General features: G+C 56.8%; 1 protein-coding gene across 2 annotated transcripts; it reads right to left on the reverse strand.

Moving 5' to 3' along the window:
* Nucleotides 1-729: 729 nt before the first annotated feature.
* Sh3gl1 (SH3 domain containing GRB2 like 1, endophilin A2) lies at nt 730-19,097 on the reverse strand. Of its 2 annotated transcripts, none has more exons than XM_051172944.1 (10): nt 18,903-19,097; nt 3,232-3,300; nt 3,020-3,092; nt 2,529-2,672; nt 2,259-2,392; nt 2,022-2,180; nt 1,788-1,891; nt 1,345-1,469; nt 1,206-1,262; nt 730-1,019 (listed from the first exon to the last, which is right to left on the reverse strand). In XM_051172944.1, the coding sequence occupies exons 1-10, from the start codon at nt 18,945-18,947 to the stop codon at nt 823-825; spliced, it is 1,107 nt and encodes a 368-aa protein (XP_051028901.1). In that variant the 5' UTR covers nt 18,948-19,097; the 3' UTR covers nt 730-822. The 2 variants fall into 2 exon arrangements, with proteins under 2 accessions (XP_051028901.1, XP_051028900.1); XM_051172943.1 differs by having other exon boundaries at nt 730-1,040.
* Between the last annotated feature and the right edge of the window lie 264 nt (nt 19,098-19,361).

Genomic DNA, 19,361 nt, shown 5'->3' on the forward strand with positions numbered 1-19,361 from the left:
TGCAGGAGACAGGACTGCACTGAATGAAGATTGGACAATGGCTGTAGAAAGAGACATTTAATACTTTTAAAAAAAAAAAAAAAATCAGGAGTAAAGTTCACTTCAGCCAGGGCTGGAGGACAGTGTTGCCCATCAGGGGGCATGGGTTTGGCCCCACATGTCAGGGACAAGCCATAGGTTGTGGGGCCACTCTAAAGAGGAATGTAACTGAGCCCAGACTGGAGGCCTCGCTTATTGGAGCCTGGCAGGGTGTGATGCAGAGCCCGGTCTACAGCAGGCCTGCTGGTTGAAAAAGGGACCTGCAAGCTGCCTGTGGTGGCCTACATGGTCACATGGACAGGTAGCAAGGGAGCTGGCTCAGGGGAAGATGCCAGGGAACTGGGAATGTCCTCTCTTCAGGGCCTTTGTGCTTGGCCTTTGGCAGGGCTGAGCTGGATGTGTGGTCCCATGGGGGGGGGGTGCCTTGTGCACTTCTGCGTGTGCAGCTGGTGCCACGCATCTCCATGTGCTGAGTTGGGGAGCTGGCCAGCCTCAACTTGCAGGCTGGGGACCCCAAGGATCCACCTGCCTCTGTGGGGAGCTGGGAGAGGGGGCTTGGGCCCATCGCCAGCAACGGGCTGGGAGGGGTTGAGACAGGTGGGAGCTGCCACCACCAGGAAGGTGATAGAACCTCAGGGTGGGCCCTCCCAAGGCTTAGGATGGGAGGCCCAGGACCAGGGGAATGGGAAGAGGGTCCCCCCCTGTGGGAACGTTAGTGTTTCTAGAGCACCTTGGCGTTGGGCCGCCGCCGCACTGTGACCGGCAGCCAGGGTGCAGGTGCGGTCACTGAGGCAGGGGCACCAGCACCTGCACGTAGCTGAGCGGGAAGAAGCCGGACTGGCCATGCAGCATCCCCTCGTACCAGTTCTCGTCGATCTGGTTGGTGAGCGTGATGAGGTCGCCCTCGCGGAAGCCCAGCTCGCCATCATTCTCCGGCTCAAAGTCATACAGTGCCTTGCAGCTTGGCTGGTCCAGGGGCGCTAGGAGTGTGGTAGAGGTGTCTGTCAGTGCACAGCAGGTAACAGATGAGCCGGTGGCCAGGGTGGGTGGAGCCTTGACACTTGGGGCCATAGGGTGACTGAGCAACCTGCAGCAGGTCGGGGTGGGGTGTGCAGTCCCTCCCACACCCAAGGACGGCAATGACAACTTCCAGCCCAGACACTCACGCACACTCCTGCTGGGCGTCCTAGCGGGCTTCTCTGCTGATCTGAAAGACGAGGAAGCTGGTAACGGAGAGGAGGGCAGGCATGAGTGAGGTGAATGGTCCTAGCTCTAGCCCTGGCACCTCCCAGGGGGCTCGGCTACCTGTGATCTTGGGTGCTGGAGTGCAGGAAAATCCCCCGTTGGGCTGCTCCGGCTCTCCAAGGTCAAAGGGCTCCCGAGGCCGGGGCTTGAACTCCCGCCTGGGCCTTGAGGAGGCCTCCCGAACACTGTAGGAATGGAAGGCCAAGCACCCATGCACCCTCTTCTACTCTGCTGCCCCGTGCCCAGGCTGTCATGGACCTGGGCTGGGCCTTATCAAAGTCCTCCATCTGGAGTACCCAGAGACTGCCACCACCTCTGTCCCCAAGGCCACCTGTGCAGAGCCACACCCCCTGGCTCAGGTGGCCAGCACCACCATCTCCATATCCCATTGGGCCTTACTTCCTCCTGAGACTCTATGGCCAGCCTGTGCCACCCAAGCACGCCAGCAGAGGGCGCCTGCAGGCACAGGCACTGTGGGCAGTGGGAGGAAAGATGCCACTCACCGGCGCTTCAACTTGTCGGCCAGCTCCTCTAGGATCTGCACGGCCTGCCGGTGGTAGTCCAGCTGGGCATCAACCAGGGCCGAGAGCTGGCTCACCTGCTCGATCTGTGACGGGGAGAAGCCAGGTGACATGGCCACACCCCCATCCTGAAGGTTCAGCACCCCACCCGCAGTGGGCAGCCCCCTCATCCTAGCAGGGTGCTGTCCTGGGCCACAGGCCCCGCCTGACACGCACATCAGTCTCCAGGAGGTTGTGCATGCTGGTCTCTGCCACCTCCTTGGACTCCTCGAACTTCTCCAGGGCCTGGCGCAGCTCCTCGTCGGGGATCTTGCCCTGCCGCTTCTTCTTGTAGTCGAAGTCCAGGCGGCGGCCCTCCAGCTTCTTCAGGTGATGCTACGGGCGCGGACACATGATGAAGCAGCATGGCGGCACGGGGGCGCCCTCCCCACCTACCCAGGAAGGGGTGGGCACCTGGATCTCCTTCAGGTCCTTGTCACACAGGTTCTGCAGCGGGTCAATGAAGTTCTGCTTGACCTCGATGTCCAGTGAGTCCTTCACCTCGGCCAGGCGTTTCATGGACTCGCCTGCATCTAGCAGGGCGTCCCCTGCAGGGAGGTGGCTGTCAGGGCCGGGGTTCCCCACTCCTGAGTAACCCACATGCAGAGGCAAGCCAGAACACAGCCAGCACAGGACCCTCCTGCCCGGCTGCCCTGCTCACCCAACCCCTCAGCTGCCCCTCACCGAAGTTGGACTCTCCGCCCAGCTCCTTGCCGTGGCGGACCATGCACTCGCCCAGCAGACCCTCTGACTGTGGGTAGCCAGGATTCTTCACTTGGCCCCGGATCTTGGATACGGTGTTCAGCATAGTGAGCTTGGCCCGCGAGGCTGCAAGAGGACAGACAGGAAGCTGTCACCGCATGCACTCAGAATGGCCTGGGACCCGCTCCCACAGGTCCTTCCCTTGGGCCATGATTTGTAGCGGCTGAAGTGGTCACCGCACTGCACTTCAGTCTGCGTTCCCGGCCAGGGTCTCCACCTTCTCCAGCCCGTCTCACCCCTGCCTGGGAAAACCTGGCCCTACAGCACACTGGCCCAGCAAGTCAGCAGAAGGGACCCTTGTGTGCGGAGCCACCAAAGCCTGGGATGGCCATGCTCACTTCAGTGCAGGAGAAACCTGAGAAAGCGGCCACCACGGTCCCTTTCCCGGTGAGCTGGCCGAGGCTGGGGCATACCTGGGTTGGGCTGCAGGTATTCGATGGTTCTGACCAGCACCTCCGCGACGGCCTTGCTGGTAACATCCACCTTCTGTGGGGACAGCCAGAGAGTTGGAGCCATTAGATGCCAAAGGGGCCGGATGTGAGCCCCTTTGTCCTCCAGCAGCATTGGGGCCCACCAGCCCTGTCCCCTGCCCAGCTCAGTGTGGATCGTGCCTGGGACCCCCTACCTTTTCCATCTCTTTGAAGTCATCATCCAGCTTGGTCCCCTCAGCCCCGCCAACCTTCTCGCTGACCAGCTGTGGGGTAGGAGAAAGGCATGTGAGGGCACAGGAAGACACCTGCTGCCGAACGGGCATGGACACCTGCTGTGCCTGTCAAGGATGCAGCCTCTCTGGATGGGCAGGCACATGGGCTGTCTGGGTGAGACTTGGGAGAAGCCAACAGTGCTGGGGTGTGCCGTGACCCAGCCCAGCATCTAGCACTGCCTCTTGGGGTCCAGGCCCAGTGTTCGACGGGGACTGCACCACCTCTCACAGTCTTGGGTTGACAGAGGGAGAGTGGGCCCCCTGACAGCTCAAGCCTATGTCCTACGCATGTGGATGCTGCAGCTTCAGGAGGCTCCTGTGTACCCGAGTCCGGTGCCTGCCACGGTGACACTGACACCCAAGTAAGGATGGCCCCTCAAGGAAGCCAAGACTTGATGCACAAAGTACACCTTGCAACCAGGAGCCTTGACTCAAGATCCTGGAACAGAGTGGACAGAGCCGGGCCCTGGCCATGCTGGACCTTGGGGCATGGTGGAGAGCCCTGAGAACCAGTGTTACTATCTGAATGCAAAACAGTGTGTGTCACCCGGCTGGGGCACAGGGCCCAGTCTGCCCACTATAGCCATCCTCATTCATCACCCAAGCAGGGCAGCCACTGCCCAGGCCACCCTCACGTGGGGTGTGACAGGTCCACTATGAGCTATGGAGACAGAGGGACCAACAAGCACTCTGTGGGACACTCTAGGGGCCCTAGCTCAGAGGCCAAATGTATGTATACGTCAAATGCAGAGCGGCAGGGTGGCCTCCAGAGAGAAGGTGCCAGTGAGGTTTTCACATGCCGTGGCCTTGATGCCTGACTCTGAGCTGTTGCCTGATGTTAGCAAGAGTTTTGCAAGGGGTGTGGTGTGCCCCATGCCACAGGTGGGGACAGTAAGGACTTTGTAGAGTAGGTTGGGAGGAAGTGACCAAAGACATGAGGAAGTGAGGTGACTAAGTGCTGGAAGTGACCTCCCAACCCTGTGCTTCTGAGCAGCTACCCACAGTGCTCTGAAAAAGGCTGCCATACTTTCTAGCCTGGCCTGCCTAATAGACAGGGCTGCTCCTGGGGTTCCCCAGGGAGACAGGAGGAGAGTGGGGACCCCCAGAGCTACGTCTTCCCAGGACAGGCTCCACCAGCTGCCTATTGGGTATTCCCAGGGAGCCCCCCCCCCCCCCTTTCGTGGCCAGTTTCGCTTCTCCAGGCTGAGCAGGATGTCACCTACCACAAGGCCTGGCTCTGTTGGTAAATGCAGAGCAGTGAGGCGGGGCCACAGCTTCCGGGGGACGGCACCTGGGTCTGGGGACCTGGCACCTCAAGGAAGGCAGCAAGAGGGGAGCCTGGAGCACCCCTGGCTGCTCTCTCAATGGTGCTGTTTCCTGTGCCCTGTCCTCTGCGGATCCAGCCTCCCCTAGGCCCAAGAGCTCCACTGGAGCCACGTCACTGGCACATGCCACGAGCAAGCTGCTCCCCCACGCACAAGGACTATCCATGTCCTCCACAGCTCATGGGCAGGTACTGGCAAGGAGGAAAAGTGGGAAACAGATACCTCAAGCCACCCACAGTCCAGAGCCAGAAGGCAGGGTGCAGCCTGTTTACAAAAGCCTGTGAGGACCCACACAACCTCCCACAGCATGGGGGGGGGGGTGCATGGTGGCATGCAAATACCAAGGTTCTTGGCAGAGAGCTGCCAGTCCTGCAGTCACCTTGGGGTAGCATACAACCAGGGACCCTGGCAGGGCTGATGGCTATGTGGGCACCACTGCCTCAGCCTGATTGTGCTGGGAACCCTAGGGAACATGGCCCAAGGCACCCTGCACCAAGATTGCTCCCACTTCTCTGGCCAGCCTGTTTCCATAGCCTTATCCCCTCTTAGAGAACAGGGAGCAAGTGGCTACGCCACACATGTTGAGTCTGTCCCTACCATGACCTTGCTGTAATCCAGGCACCTGGGGTGAGGACAAGCACAATGGGGTGGGATGATTGGCCTCACAACAGGATCACAAAGACTGGGGTGCTGCTGGGCACAGCCCCTGCCCCAAGCATGAGACCCCCCAGCTCTGCACCAGCATTACCTAACTAAGCAGTGGTCTTTCAGAGCATGGGAGGAGAGGGGTAACATGGAGGAAGGTGGCCAGCTCCTGTCCCTGGAGCTAGTGGCATGTCTTGGGGCCACACAGAGGCCTCTATTGCTCTAAACAGCAATACCAGGATGTCCCAGGGTATCAACAGGAGCCACGCTGTGCGCAGGGAGGCATCACAGAGCCTTATCACACACCACAGGCTCTTGTAAATATTTGGAATTTGCTGGTTGTGCAAACCACCGCCTCCTTTTGTGACAACAGGCATGAAGGCACTTCCTCTGCCCTGCCAGGAAGCGTAAGGTGACCCGGTGTGCCGCCAGGGTGTGGTGCTTCCCCAGGGGAGCCGTGGTGAGAGGCAGTGCTGTCAGTGATCACTCACGTCTCCCACTCACGTGGGAACCACTAAGCATGTTTCCTCATGCCCGCCCTGGGCACACATGGAGGAGACAGCCCTGCATAAGGGGCTGAAGCTCATGTGGGAACTCCAGGCTGAGTGAGGGCTCTCAGCGGAAACCACCACCAAGGCACGGGCAGTATCAGAGTGCTTCTTCCCTGACGGGGTCACAAGACAGATAGTCCCCACTGCCTTGTAAGGGCAGTCTGGGGTCTCAGTGCTGGCTGGACAGTAGGAATGAATCTGCACCAGGTCCCACGCAGCCTGCTCACTGGCCATCACTTCCTGTTTCTCTCCTAATCCTTTCCAGAGGTTATCCTAACTTTGCTTCCCCATATCTATGCTGATGGGACAGAGCCCAGCACACAGACCAGTCATCAATGTGTCATCTTAGGATAATGGTGGCCTGGCTGGTGCTCCTCAGTGTCCCAGGCCTGGTATGCAAGGACACCCCCAGGCTCTGCTCTTCACAAGCAGACTAGATGACGGTTGCTCCCCACAGGGTGGGAGCCTTAGGCCACAGAGGTGGGCAGGAGGTGACAGGCTTACCCCGGGCTAGGCAGGACATGGTCTAATAGCAGAAAATGAGGGTGGTTTAGGGAATCAAGAAATTTTGGACGTCTCATACCCCACAAATGGAGCTCCCCTAGCACCTCACCCTCTGTCCCTGCCCTAGGAGTGTCTGGGGAGCCACCTACAACACAAATGGTACTGGTATATGCACTTAGCCTTGTCAGAGGATGAGACACAGGGATGCTTGTCCTGGGACCCTTTCCCTGGGTGGCTCTTGGCCTGTGCTCTACATGCTGGGAAAAATCAACTTCAGATGAAAACTTACATTTAAAAAAAGCAAGCAAGGGAGAAAAAAAAACCCAAAACACCCCAAGCCACAAACAAATGAGGCCCCAGTTCCCAGAGGCCCAGAGGGCATCCGAAGAACAGTCTCAGGGCTGCTGCTCTCCCGAGGGGTGACCCAGCCTGATCCCACACATGCCTGGGAACGAAGAAGGGGTCAATGGATGGAGGGCTAAGAGGGCCCGCCTGTCACCCAGGCAGCAGTGCCAGTGCCCAATGCATGGCCGTGGGAGCACGGGCCAGGAGTCTGTGGGTGTGAGTCCCAATAAATGTCTTGAGCTCTCTCATGTAGGAAAAATGGGGTCAGGTCTAAGGGCCTGGAGTCCCCACCCTCCTCTCCCTCCAGCTCTGAGAAGGCGTGGCATCTAGGCTGCTTGTCACTGGCCTTCCTCAGCAGGAGGGAATTCTGCCCCTCCATTGCCCCCCCCATCCCTTGAAGCCCCTGTCCAGGCTGTCTTGTCTGTTGGGATCCACCCTATCTCATGGTAGCCCTCCCCTGCCGCACACTTGGTGGCCTTAGAAGCAGAAGGAGTTGGGGCTGTCAAGCAGTCCCCTGCATCCTGCCTTGGCCTGACCACAGCCACATCCCCCACTGTAGCAGAAAGTTCTGGGAAGGCTGAGCAAGCTAGACAGAATCTTGCTCTGCACCCTAGGGACCTGGCTCTGGGGGTTGGGTGTGGCTGTGTCACAGGACACAAAAGTAGGAATGGCAGGTCTCTCTGAAGGACAAGTGGGATGGTCCAAACCCTGCTGGGCCGCCAGGATTACTTTAGCCTTCCCAGGCTGCAATTTGCACCTGTCACACCAGACTTGGTTGACAAGTGACACATGGACAGGTAAGGGAGACCAGGTTCTGCAATCCAGAGTGGCCTGGGGCAAGGCGGGATGAGCAAGGGCGGTGACCTGCACTCCCACTGCTTGGAGTCTGCTGACCCATCACAGATGCTGAGTTAGATGACACTGTCCCCTGAGTGGTCAGCAGAGGCAGGGGCAATGGGTATTTACTGAGATAATATGTATTAAGATAATAAACAAATAAATGGCCTCACCCTCAGTGTGTCAATGCCAAGTAACCCACAGGTGTGCTCACAAGGTCTGGTGACAGGTGACAGAGAGATCCTCTGTCTGGGAGCCTGTCCCTTAGAGCCAGAGGGAGGACAGCACCTCCCTGGCATTGCAGAGGCCCTGGGGTTTCATCCTCAGCATTGAAACCAACGCTTCCTGCCTCAGTTTCCTCAGCTGTAATATGGGTAAGCAGCGCTTTAGCAGTCACAGCTACTTGGCCACTCAGCTCCACAGGGTCCGCTCCTGAGGGTGGACAGCTGCAGGGCAACCTCTTTAAGGAGCGTGGTGGGTGTGCTGGCACACAGATGCCATCCCAGCACTCAGGAGGGAAGCAGGAGGACCAGGAATTCAAGGTCATCTTCCTCTACGCAGTGAGCTGGAGGCCAGCCTGATTCAAAGAGACAAAGCAGGCCCTGGGACACAGCCCAACAGTAGAGTGCCTGCCTCACCTGGCCAAGGCTCTGTGTGTGATCGCAACAGCACCTCAGCACTTAGCCACAGTCCTAGGGCAACCTGAGCCACATCAGACACTCCCTCCAAAAACCAAAAACACCAAATAAATGTTTAAAAAAAGAGAGGAGGGCAACGCCTCTCCCAAGCTGTGGCCAGCCTTGGATGCTGGTGACACCATCCATACTCCGAGGGTAGGAAGGGAACTGCATTCTACCAACTGCATCAGTGATGGCTGTGCTGCCATGGTAACAGGGGTGAGGGAGGCTGGGAAACTCTCTGGTCCCCACAGTGGCCACCTCATCCCTGCATGGCTCACTGCCCCTCTTCTCCTTTCCCTGCTGAGCCAGTGTCCCTGACTCCCCGTACAGCCACCCTCCTGCTTCCAGCCTGGTGACCAAACTCTTCTGAGACCCTGTCTTCCTCTGCTCTGCCTAGGCAGCCTTGTCCACATCAGAGGTGAGGCGAGGACGTGGCCATCCCCAGGACACTGAGCGCTGATGGCTGCAGCGCCAATTCCCAGTGTTCACAGGACCTTTCGTCTTAAATTTATGAGTAAAATATGCACACCCCAAGTCTCCTGGCCTGATCTCCCCTCTGTGTATCAAGTATGGCACCAAGGGCCTCATGCTGCCCAGCCTCAGTCCAGAGTGACAGTGGTGCTGAGCCTTCCTGCCCTCAGCCAGCTGCAGGGAGGGGCCAGCCGTGCGTGTGGAGAAGTGACTGTGGTGACGCCTGGGTGGCATCTATGCTCACTGCCCTCTTCTTTCCACATCTGAATTCCAGCGGCCATGTGCTCTGTGAGTCACCATGCCCTCCTACAGCGGCCACCCGCCCGTCCTTGCCTTGTCAGTCACAGACAATACTGTATGCATCTGGAACGCTCGGATGTTGACCTGCCAGCCTATCAGGCCAAATCTGGCCACTTAGATCTGCCCTATCTAGGTGCTGCAGGTCACACTACAGCCAATATATATTTTAAAGATTTATTTATTTATTTTATGTACATGAGTGTTTTATTTGCATGTACACCTGCACACTAGAACAGGGCGTCAGATCTCATTATAGATGATTGTGAGCCACCATGTGGTTGCTGGGAATTGAACTCAGGACCTCTGGAAGAGCAGCCAGCACGCTTAATCTCTGAGCCATTTCTCCAGCCCTACAATCATTATTTTTATCTGTGCGGTTCAGGAGGGAAAAGAGGGGTGTGTGGCCAGGCGGTGGTGGCGTGCACCTTTAATCCCAGCACTTGGGAGGCAGAGGCAAGCTCTGAGTTCGAGGCCAGCCTGGTCTACAAAGTAAGCCCAGGACAGTCAAGGCTACATAGAGAAACCTCGTCTTGAAACAAACACACACACACACACACCCCAAGGCGAGGAGCGAGGAGTGGGTAGGTGTGGAAATAGGAAGAGAAGAGCGATGCCAGTGGCCTGTCTGATGAGAACGGGAGGAACCCGGTCTGGGACACGCTCCTCTGGAGGGCACATGGCACCAGGCTCAGAGGCACCCACTCACCTCCTGCTGTGCCCTTGGACATAATGAGGCCCAGAGTCACAGCGGACAGGTGCTGCTGAGGGCTACGGCGTGGGGACAACCATAGGGTTAACTGGTGAACAGGGTCTTCTGCAGAAACCTGAACACATCACCAGCTTCCTGAATGAACATCCAGCAGTGCCTGTGACCAGTGGTTTCTCCTCAGTATCCAGGGGTCGTGTGTGGACAGCTGTTGGCTCCAGAGTACGGGATGAACAGGGGCTCTGGAGGTACCCCACTGCCTTCAGCCAGTAACAGGGACAGGGGCTCAGGACTCTGGCTTCCTTCTCTCATGGAACCTAACCATCCCTAAAGGCCTGGTCTTCAGGGCAATAAGTGTGCCCTTTTTAGGACAGTGGGGGTCCCTAAAGCCAAAAAAAAAAAAAAAAAAAAAAAAAAGGCCTATGAGCAGGGAACCTCCCAACTGAGCCAAAGCAAACCTTTCTGGGTAAACTGCCTCTCCCAGGCATGTGGTTACAGTGACTAAAAGCAGTGTGTCCCATTCAACACACCTCTCAAGGCATAGGGCCCCTGGTCTGGAAAGACACTGGACTCCTTCATCCCAACTCACAGCCTACAGCAGCACACCAGCATCCCAAGCTCCGCTGCTCTGGCCTTGGAGGCTTCCATGTCCTCATCCTGGTGAGGAGCACCACGCTCAGGGACCAGCCTAAAAAACGTATGCATTGACATGGCCCATGAGGAGGCTGAGGTGTCACTTGGCAGGAGGCTTTGGGAGCTGGGGCCAGGAGACAGCGAGACAGCCTTTGATCCCACTGGGAACACAGGCACAGGTGCCCGTTCTCAGCTCTGTGAGAACACCGATCCTGCGGATGCAGGGGAACTGCAGATATGCTGGAAACTGCAGTGGCGGGCAACCAGGGCTGGGTATGGCCGAGCATAGGAGCCTGATGGGTCTCTGTCTTCAAATTCATGTGATCCTCCTGCCTCTGCCTCCTGAGTGCTAGGGCCCCATGCTTGAGCCAGCAGGGCTGACTGTGTGCCTGGGAACCTCCTAGGCTTTCTGTGGCTCCAGGCATGGACAGCATAACAGCGTGGCTGAACTATCACCCTCCACAAGGGCTCAAACACATGGCACCTGTAGCTATGGACAGGGTCACGCCAATGGAATGACCTGGCTATTTTCCAGGCTAGGAGCACTGGTGTCAATATGGTCAAAGCAAGCAGGCAGGACTCTCAGAGAAAGCCAGGGAACCTGCCCCAAGACAGCAGCCACGAGATGACCACGAACTGCACGACTGCAGAAGCAGTGAGACTTAGAGGTGTCTTCTGCCTCTGCTAGGACAAACGACAGACAAGATGGTGACAGCATCCGAGCTCAAGAACAGCTCACCCACAAAGCAGGTTTCCAAGTACCACTTATGGACATTTGGGTCATCATCTGACACCTCCTGCTGACAGTAACCCACACCAGCTTGCTGTCCCTGCCTAATAGGACTCATTCTAGATCTCATCAGAAACACCTTGTCCCTTACACTGAGGAAGGGAAGTGGCCCCTGCATTGCACAGTCCCGCACTGCACAGGCCAAGGGGTACAGAGTGCACTTGCCACCTTGCCAGGCTCTGAAGAACTGAGGCGGCACTGGCTGTTAGTGTGCATGCATGTAGGCATCACAAGCTGCCCTGGTTGACAGTGGCATGGTGTCCCCTCCCCAAGGGCCTCAGAGAGCATCTCTACCCACTGCTGGGCTGAGCCTGAAAGTAGCCGCATCACATACTGTCCTGCTGAGAGCCAGCAGGGCTGGACTGCAGTTGGCTCCTGCTCGCTATGGTGATGTCTGGACACTCCTTAAGGCAGCCGCCAGGAGAGGCCATTGCCAGGAGAGGCCATTGACGACCAACCAGGCTCCTGCAACTTCACTGTCTCCAAGTCCTGTGGTAGCTACCATCTTCTCACCCAATCCCAAAACTTTAGGACCCCAATTTCCCTGAGATCATGGGGGAACAGTGGTGCTGGACACCAGGGAGTTAAGGCAAGGGCCAGGTAACTCCCAGGAGAGGTGATGTGGGTTGAACCCTATTCCCATAATGATCCTTTTATAGCTACAAGCTGTTAAGAGAAACTTCTAGGTGGGCATGACTGAACTCTGCACAGTCCTCAAATCTGCCACACAGGGGCACTCACTGTGGAACTAAGAATTTACCCCACCACACTCTCCCTCAGGTATCTGAAACTCCATTTATCTAATCATGGCAAGGAAAACCACCAAGACTCCAGTCCTGCCTTTAGTTCCACGTTGCTGGTGACGGAGCCACACCCCCAGCCCCTCACTGGGAGATTCTGGGGGTGGGGAATCTGCCAATATGTCACCCCGTGGAAGAGCCCATTAAGACAGATTGGAAATGGAGTTTTATGCTAGACATGGTGGCCAATACCTGTGACCTCAGGGCTCGGGAAGCTGGCACAGGACTGTGAGTTCACATTAGGATGAGTTAGAGCAAGACTGAAAATTAGTAAGTGCCTCCTGCGAAGAGTCAGGCTGTGACGTGAACAGGTGAGGCTCTGGCACGCCTACAGAGGTCTGCGAGAGTGCTGGTGGGCAAAGCAGGAAAGAGCAACTGGAGCCACTCAGCGCTCGGGTGAGGGAACAGGTGAGAAGGAAGGTGGAGGCGAAACGGTGGGTGCTTAGGAGCAGCTCACAGACAGAACGAAGGGTCAAGAGGCGGCCGCAGATGCTGCAGTGTGTGGCAGGCAGTGTATCACATACAGGCGTATGGGATGCAAGCCAGGCCACCTGGACCCAGAGAAATCGGTCTTTGGGCCAGGGCTTGTCTAACTTGGGGAGATCTGAGCTGGGGTGTGTGGAGACCACTGTTTCCCAGCAGGGTGGGCCAGCCCCTCCAGGGAGAATGGCAGCGTGGCTGTCCCCAGCCTGCTCCAGCAGCTCTGGGTCAGTTGCTGCTGTGACACCTTGCAGCTTCCTACAGCCTAACCTAGCCCAGGCCTTTCTCCTGAGTGCTGGAGGCGCATCCTAAGGCCAGAAGGCCACAGCCACGCTAACTCCTCTGTAAGACCAGCCAGACCTGCTCCTGGCCAAGTTTTAAAGGACCCATGAGCCACCCAGTTTCCTTAGGTGCTACCTGATTCCACAAAGTCAGGCCAGGGAGACTGTGGGAGGCTGCAGAGAAGTAGCCCACTCTTAGCTTTCGGCAGAAGCCACCTTGATGGTGCCTTTATTATACGCCTGTCAGCTGGTACTACATAGGAGGACACAGAGCTTGGCACAGTCCACCTCTAGGAGCATGCCAAGCAACAGCAGAGCACATTTGACGTCATAAGAGACAGAGGGACTAGGTGCTCATGGGCAGAGGCTGCCCTCCACCAAGCACTGAGACGACAGGGTGTATGGGAGGAGGGCGGAGGACCAGGTAGGGCGAGGTGCAAGAGGCAAAGTGCCACCAGAGAGAGGTGGTGCAAGGCATAGCACAGGCTGGGCGGGGTGTGGGTAGAGCCGTGCAGACTGGTCTGGTGGTATGTGGAACGCCATTACCAGTGTAATCCCAAAACTCTGTGCAGAGATATGAGGTCCCCAGTGACTCAGCCTGGACCCCAGACACCCCAAGGCCAGTCTGCTTTCCCTCTGACATGTCCTTCACCCTTGAGCTGCTATATAGTTGGGCACATTTCCAGGGCAGGCCAGGACTCAGCTAACAAGGGAACTGTTTCTGCTCATAGAACTTGGTGACCTAGGACAAGGCAGCAGGGCATCTGTCACCAGAGTCACACTGAAATGTCGAGTAAGCATGCTGGTCCTCAGGGGTCAGCCACCTTCCACACATTGGGGGGCAAGTTGGGGGAAGGGGGGTGACACTGAGGGGTCACCCAACAGGGAAGGAAGGAACACTTATGGGAGTCTTCCAGAGAGGCCTACTGGCAGGTGCTGAGTCAGGGCCCAGGAGGAAGCCACAGCTGTGTTCCCGAAGAGCTCAGGAAGTGTCCCGTGACCCCCGGGGCGCAAATCAGCAGGTTTTCTTGGAGCTGAGCGGAAAAGGAAGATGAGGCATTCTGCCAGCTGCACGCAGGCCCCGCAGAGCGCAGGAAGAGGGAGCAGAGGTGCCCACCCGAGCGTCAGGGCTAGCTCCCAGCAGGGATAGGTTGAGAAGGGCAGCTGCAGGAAGCTGCTGTCCTCTCTCCAGCTTTCTAGGGAGAGTTCAAGAAAGCACCGGACAGTGGCCACTCAGCCGCTATGCAGCCACACATCCACACACCGGTCATGCCAGCATGCGGAAAGCCGAGGCAGGAGGATGGCCCTGGTTTTGGGTTTGTTGTTAGCCGAGGTGATAGAATGAGACTCCATCTCAAACAAACACAAACCCCGGAAGAATGAAAATAACAGGGAATGAGACGGCTCAGCTGGTACAGTGCCCGCCGCACGGACCCTCAGCTGCCACACGCAAAGCTGGGTATGGTGGAGGCCAGCAGTCCCAGTGCTGCTGGACACAGGGGACCCCTGGCCAGGCGGGCTAGCCTAAGTGGTGAGTCCCAGCTCCCAGTGCTGGGGTGCTACAACACCTGAGGTTGACCCCTGCCCTCCCCCACAATAAATAGATAAATAAAAAGTCCTGATGGGGCTGGGGGTGCCAAGCAGAGAGTCAACCTGGGTCTGGCCTCACTCCTCAATAGTGGTTGCTATAGCCTCTCAAATCCCACCGGGGAATCAGATTGTGGGGTGTGTGTGTGGCTGTACCCCAGGTCCCGGGTCAGAGGCTGTGCTTATTGGAGGAGACGGACACATATACACACACACAGATCCTCTCTGGAAGGACCCAGGCTGAGGAACAGGGAGGAGGGGATGGGTACTAACAGGGAAGTAGGACCACAGGACATGGTGGTGGGGTTTACAAACAAGATGTGACAGCCCTCATCTTCCAGGCACAGGGGCCTGCGGTGTAGCCCAGGTCTAGGTGTGGGGGAGGGGCGGCCCAGCACACCCAGATAAATGATTAGTGGGGTGCTGTACTGGGAGCCCAGGGCTCTGACTCAGGTGGACTTTCAGCTCACAGATTAAACGTGGCCTCGTGTAGAGGAAATCAAAGCAGGGGCTGGGATGCCGCTTGGTATCCAGCTGTGGGAGCCCTTGGGTTCCATCTCCAGCAGAAAGAGAGACATCTGTCACACCCCCAAACCCAGAGCCCCCAGTCTGCAGCCCCTCCTGGCCGCAGGCCTTCTTATGGGAAGTTATAGCTTCTCCCACAGGCAGGTCTCCAGCACAGCTGGAAGTCTTAGGTGGGGGTGGGGGGTTGGTAAAGGGAGTGGGGTGGGGTGGGGTGGAGGGGAGGGAAGGAATCACCAAGCATTTTCCTGGTGCTCGGTAGGCAATGGGCTGTCTCCAGAACAACATAGTCTCTGGGAAATGCAGTTGGCAAATTTCTTCCTAGCTCAGACCAACCAATCTTTCTTTTCAAGAATGTGTGTGTGTGTGTGTGTGTGTGTGTGTGTGTGTGTGTGTGTGCACACGCGCGAGCACATGCACGCATGCTCGCACACACTCACACTGAATTCCAGGCAGCCATGAGCATCAATCATCCTTAGTTACACTCCATCTCTAGGCCACCACAGAATCATCAGGAAGCCAGCCGCCAGCCCAGGCTAGCAGTCAAGACACCAAAATAAACTTCTGAGCCACAGGCCGCTTCCATCTGCACCCAGACTTCCTCAGAACCCTCAACCCCCCTCCACATGCACACCAGAGCAAAGAGACAGAGGGCACAACAGCTAGGGGACCTAGGTTGCGTGAGCCACCATCCCTCCATCTCCAGATGTGGGGATGTGGGCTACTACTTGGGGTCTATGTGGCGCTGGGGATGGAGCCCAGAGCTTCCTTACAAACAGGTGAGTGCTCTACCACTGAGGCCCAGCTTCTCACCTGCCTTTTTTTTTTTTTTTTAAGACAAACTCCCACTAGTAGCCCAGGGTAGTCCAGAACCCACGACCCATCTGAGTTTCTAGTATACAGGGATTATGGGTATGCCTGCCACACCCAGCATGTGGTTTCTCCTTCTGACAAAATATTCTGAGGACTCAGGAGACCAGAGAGGTGTTACTTAGAGGAAAGAGACACAAGAGAGGGACCTGGCTGAAAGAGTAGGATGTTGAGGAACCAGGGACACTTCTGCAGGTGGCTGGGCCATGGGCTATCTGCGTGCAACTCCTGACAGCTGCCTCAGGCTTCTGGGCACAGCAGTCACTCCTTGGGACAGGGCCTTGGAATGTCCAAACAGTAAACTGATCCTGAGCTGAGCTGAGCTTTCCAGGTTTGTAGGCAGGTTGGATGGGTGGTCCTCCAAGTGGGAAAGGGACTGGTGGCTTCCCCTCCTGCAGTGCCAGCTGAAGATCAGCAGGAGGGGGCGGGGGACGTCCAGGGACTTCTCCATCTGAGAGACCTGGGGCCAAAAGGATCCAAACAGGGCAGCCCCAGAATCGAGCTGGCATCTCCCCAAGGAGCCCAGGCACATGAGATCCTTGCCTGCAGCACAGTCCAACCCACACAACTCCATCTTGTGTGCTACAACATACAACGTCCCTTATTTAACCCTCTTAACCCCCACGCTGTGTCCCTCAGAGCCTAGATGTTTTTATCCTTAGGCAACTGCTGGGCCTTTCAGCGCTGGGTCGAGAGCACCAGCTGCCTGCTCCCTCCGGCTGGGCCTCTCCAGACTGTGGGGAGAAACCCTTCTCACTGGCACAGACCAAGCAATTCCTTATGCTGTTGCTCATCTCTCTGTGGAATCTACTCACGCCAGCTCCACACCCAGGATTCTCAGCCTGTGGCGCTGCACAGCCACAGGATTAGCACATCTGGGGCTTTTTTGGAACAGAAACTGGGCGACAAGCTACATGTTCACAAGGCTCCCTGCACAGATCACAGCTTGCGTGACTCTGAGGGGCGGATATTTATCTATTTTGAGTAGGGTTTTACTACATTACCCCCGGAGCTAACACTATATTCCAGGCTGGCCTTCAACTTGTAACAAAGCCATGACTTCCTGCGTGGTAGGCAAGCACTCTACCAACTGAGCCACATACCCAGATCATCTGCTGTCGTTCTGAAGTATGGAGAGGTTCTTACTCTGTGGCCCTGGCTTGCCTCGAACTCACAGCTAAAATCCTGATAGCTGCAGGCTGTCAGATGCTGTGGCGACAAGGCTAAGCCAACAAGCCCAGGCCCCGTCCTGCTCTCTGCATTTTGAGAGTCATTCTGGAGTTCTAGAAGGGGAGAGCAGCCGCTCCAATACCCCTGCCTGGGTAAGGCCTCTGAGCAGAGAGTGTGGCACCGGGACGGGTGCACAGAGAGAAGACAGCCTTCATTTTGAAAGAGATCTCACTAAGTGGCTGGCACTCACTTGACTGTGAGCTTTTGATCCTCCTGCCTCAGCCACCAGAGGGTCTGGGGTTACGGGCCTGCCAGGCCTTCCAGTAACGCCCCATTTAAAATGCATGTAGAGTTCAGGGTGGGGCATTTGCTAGTGTGGGTGAGGTCCTGGGTTCCGCCCCCAGCCCACATTGAGAGAGATAGAGAGAAAGAGAGATAGACAGACAGACAGACAGACAGACAGAGATCACAATTGATCAAGCAACCTGAAGACAGGAAATGCAATGCATTAGGGAAAAAAAAAAAAAACCCAAAACAGACAACGGAAAACTCAGCCACCAACTTGGCAATCCACTTCTGGGGAACTTACTTACAAATCCAAACTCACCAGTGAGGCTTTGGTGGCAAACACCTATAAACCAGCACCAGGATGCAGAGGCAGGAGGATAACGAATATGAGGTCACTCTAGCCACTGACTGAGACAGAGAGGTGATGGAGAAAAAAACAAGTTTGCTCAAGGGGCAGCCTGGGACATACGATCAACTCCCAGCACCGAGGGAGCTGAGGGAGCAGGCTCACGTGAGCCTAGGAGTTCAAGGTAATATAAAACCTTTAACACACAAAGGCAAGTTTGAACTGTGGCGTCCTGTCATCCCAGCATCCGGGAGGGAGAGGCAAGAGGGTGAAAATTTCTGGGCCAGCCTGGGCTACCCAGCAAAACCTTGACTTAAAATGCAAACCAAAAGCTTCCAGAGGGATATTACGGGATGTAATGAAGACATCTGTTGTCGAGATGGATGGACTTCCTGCCTGGGGTAGAGTTCTCAACCCTGATACACTGGAGCCCAAGACGCCCGCCCTGGAGAACTCACTCCTCAATGTCAACACAGCTAGAATGTAGAATTTCAGTTCAGAATCACACATAGACTAAGCACTGAACCCAAACCACCAGTACCCAGGAATCCAGTCTGGTACATATGAATGCATCTTTTTTTGTTGTTGCTTTTAGAGATCGGCTTTCTCTGTGTAGCCGCGGCTGTCTTGGACTCCCTTTGTAGACCAGGCTGCCCTCTTCCTACAGCCTGACTCTGCCTCCCTGAGTGCTGGGATTAAAGGCCTTCCCCCAGCATGAAGGTATCTTTCAAAGAAACATACATATATGTTTTGGAAATCGAGACACAAAGCCTGTGACATTTTGTAACTGGGGAAACCTGGAAAATTACTTTTAACTGTCCATTTTCAACTTGGCACAGTGTCTACCAAGAGATTTTTTTTTTCCCCTTTCGTTTTTGAGACAGGGTCTTCTTATGGAACCCTGGCTGGCCTCAAACTCAGATCTGCTTGCCTCCTGAGTTCTGGGACTAAAGATGTGTACCACCTGGTAAATTCGGGCGTTTCTTGGTTTTTGTTTGTTTTGTTTATGCAATCTATCTTAGAGACAGACAGCGGGGAGGGGAAAAAGGATGGGACACTGATTATTTTTTTCTAAGCCCTGTGTGGACCTGGAAAATGTATCCATCGAGTGTATTTTGGAGAACAACCTACGCAAACATTTTCTGTAGCCTGAGGCTGTGTGAGGAGAGTCCCGGACGCACAGCCTGGAGACCTAAGGTCTCTGCTTTCATCCTTGGGGTCCCGGGGATCGAAGGCAGATCATTAAGCTTAGTGAAGTTTGGCGGCAAGCCCCTCGCGGCGAAGCCCTCTCGCCGGCCCTCCAGAGCTTTCTGAGAGCCGCCTAGACACACACACACCCAATGCTCCTGATCAGCCCCGGGGACCCGGTTTCCCCTTCCCAGACAGCCCAGGGGAAGCCAGCTCGGCTCGCCCAAGGTCTCCCAAGCCAGGCCCGAGCCCGGATCGCCCGGCCGCGCCTCACCTGGCTCGCCTTGTAGAACTGCTTCTTCAGCCCCGCCACCGACATGCCGCCTCCCACTGTCGGGCCTCCCGCCCGGACTCTTGATTTCCGCCGGCGCCGCCGAACCGACTGCCTTCCTCCGCGCGCGAGTCGGCGCCGCCTCCGCCAGATCAGCTCGCCAACTCTGCGCGCCCGCCCCGGAGCCACCTCGGCCCGCCAGCGCGCACGCGCAGCCGGGATAGGCCGAGCCACCGCACACTTCCGGTGACGCCCCCGCCTCGCCCCGCCCCGCCCCGCCCCGCCCCCCGCCAACGGCATCCGCGCGCGCTCCGTGCCTCGGCAAGTGCGCGCGCGCCCCCTGCAGGCCGGACAGAGCATGCAGCGGGAGGGCCGGCTGAAACCAGCCCACGCCAACGAGAGCCAGAGGGTGGGCGCTACAGCTCCCTCTAGAGTCGAGGACTGGATATAAAGTCAAAGTCA

Source organism: Acomys russatus, chromosome 31, assembly GCF_903995435.1.
Source record: "Acomys russatus chromosome 31, mAcoRus1.1, whole genome shotgun sequence".
Taxonomy (NCBI): domain Eukaryota; kingdom Metazoa; phylum Chordata; class Mammalia; order Rodentia; family Muridae; genus Acomys; species Acomys russatus.

What these genes read in the sequence shown, in the direction of transcription:
- Sh3gl1 (XM_051172943.1), bottom strand. Translation starts at nt 18,947, where the DNA reads ATGTCGGTGGCGGGGCTGAAGAAGCAGTTCTACAAGGCGAGCCAG. An exon ending in AGTTCTACAAGGCGAGCCAG is followed by an intron (nt 3,301 to 18,902) that starts GTGAGGCGCGGC and finishes CCTACCCCACAG; the next exon opens with CTGGTCAGCGAGAAGGTTGG. An exon ending in GACGCCCAGCAGGAGTGTGC is followed by an intron (nt 1,041 to 1,205) that starts GTGAGTGTCTGG and finishes GTGCACTGACAG; the next exon opens with ACACCTCTACCACACTCCTA.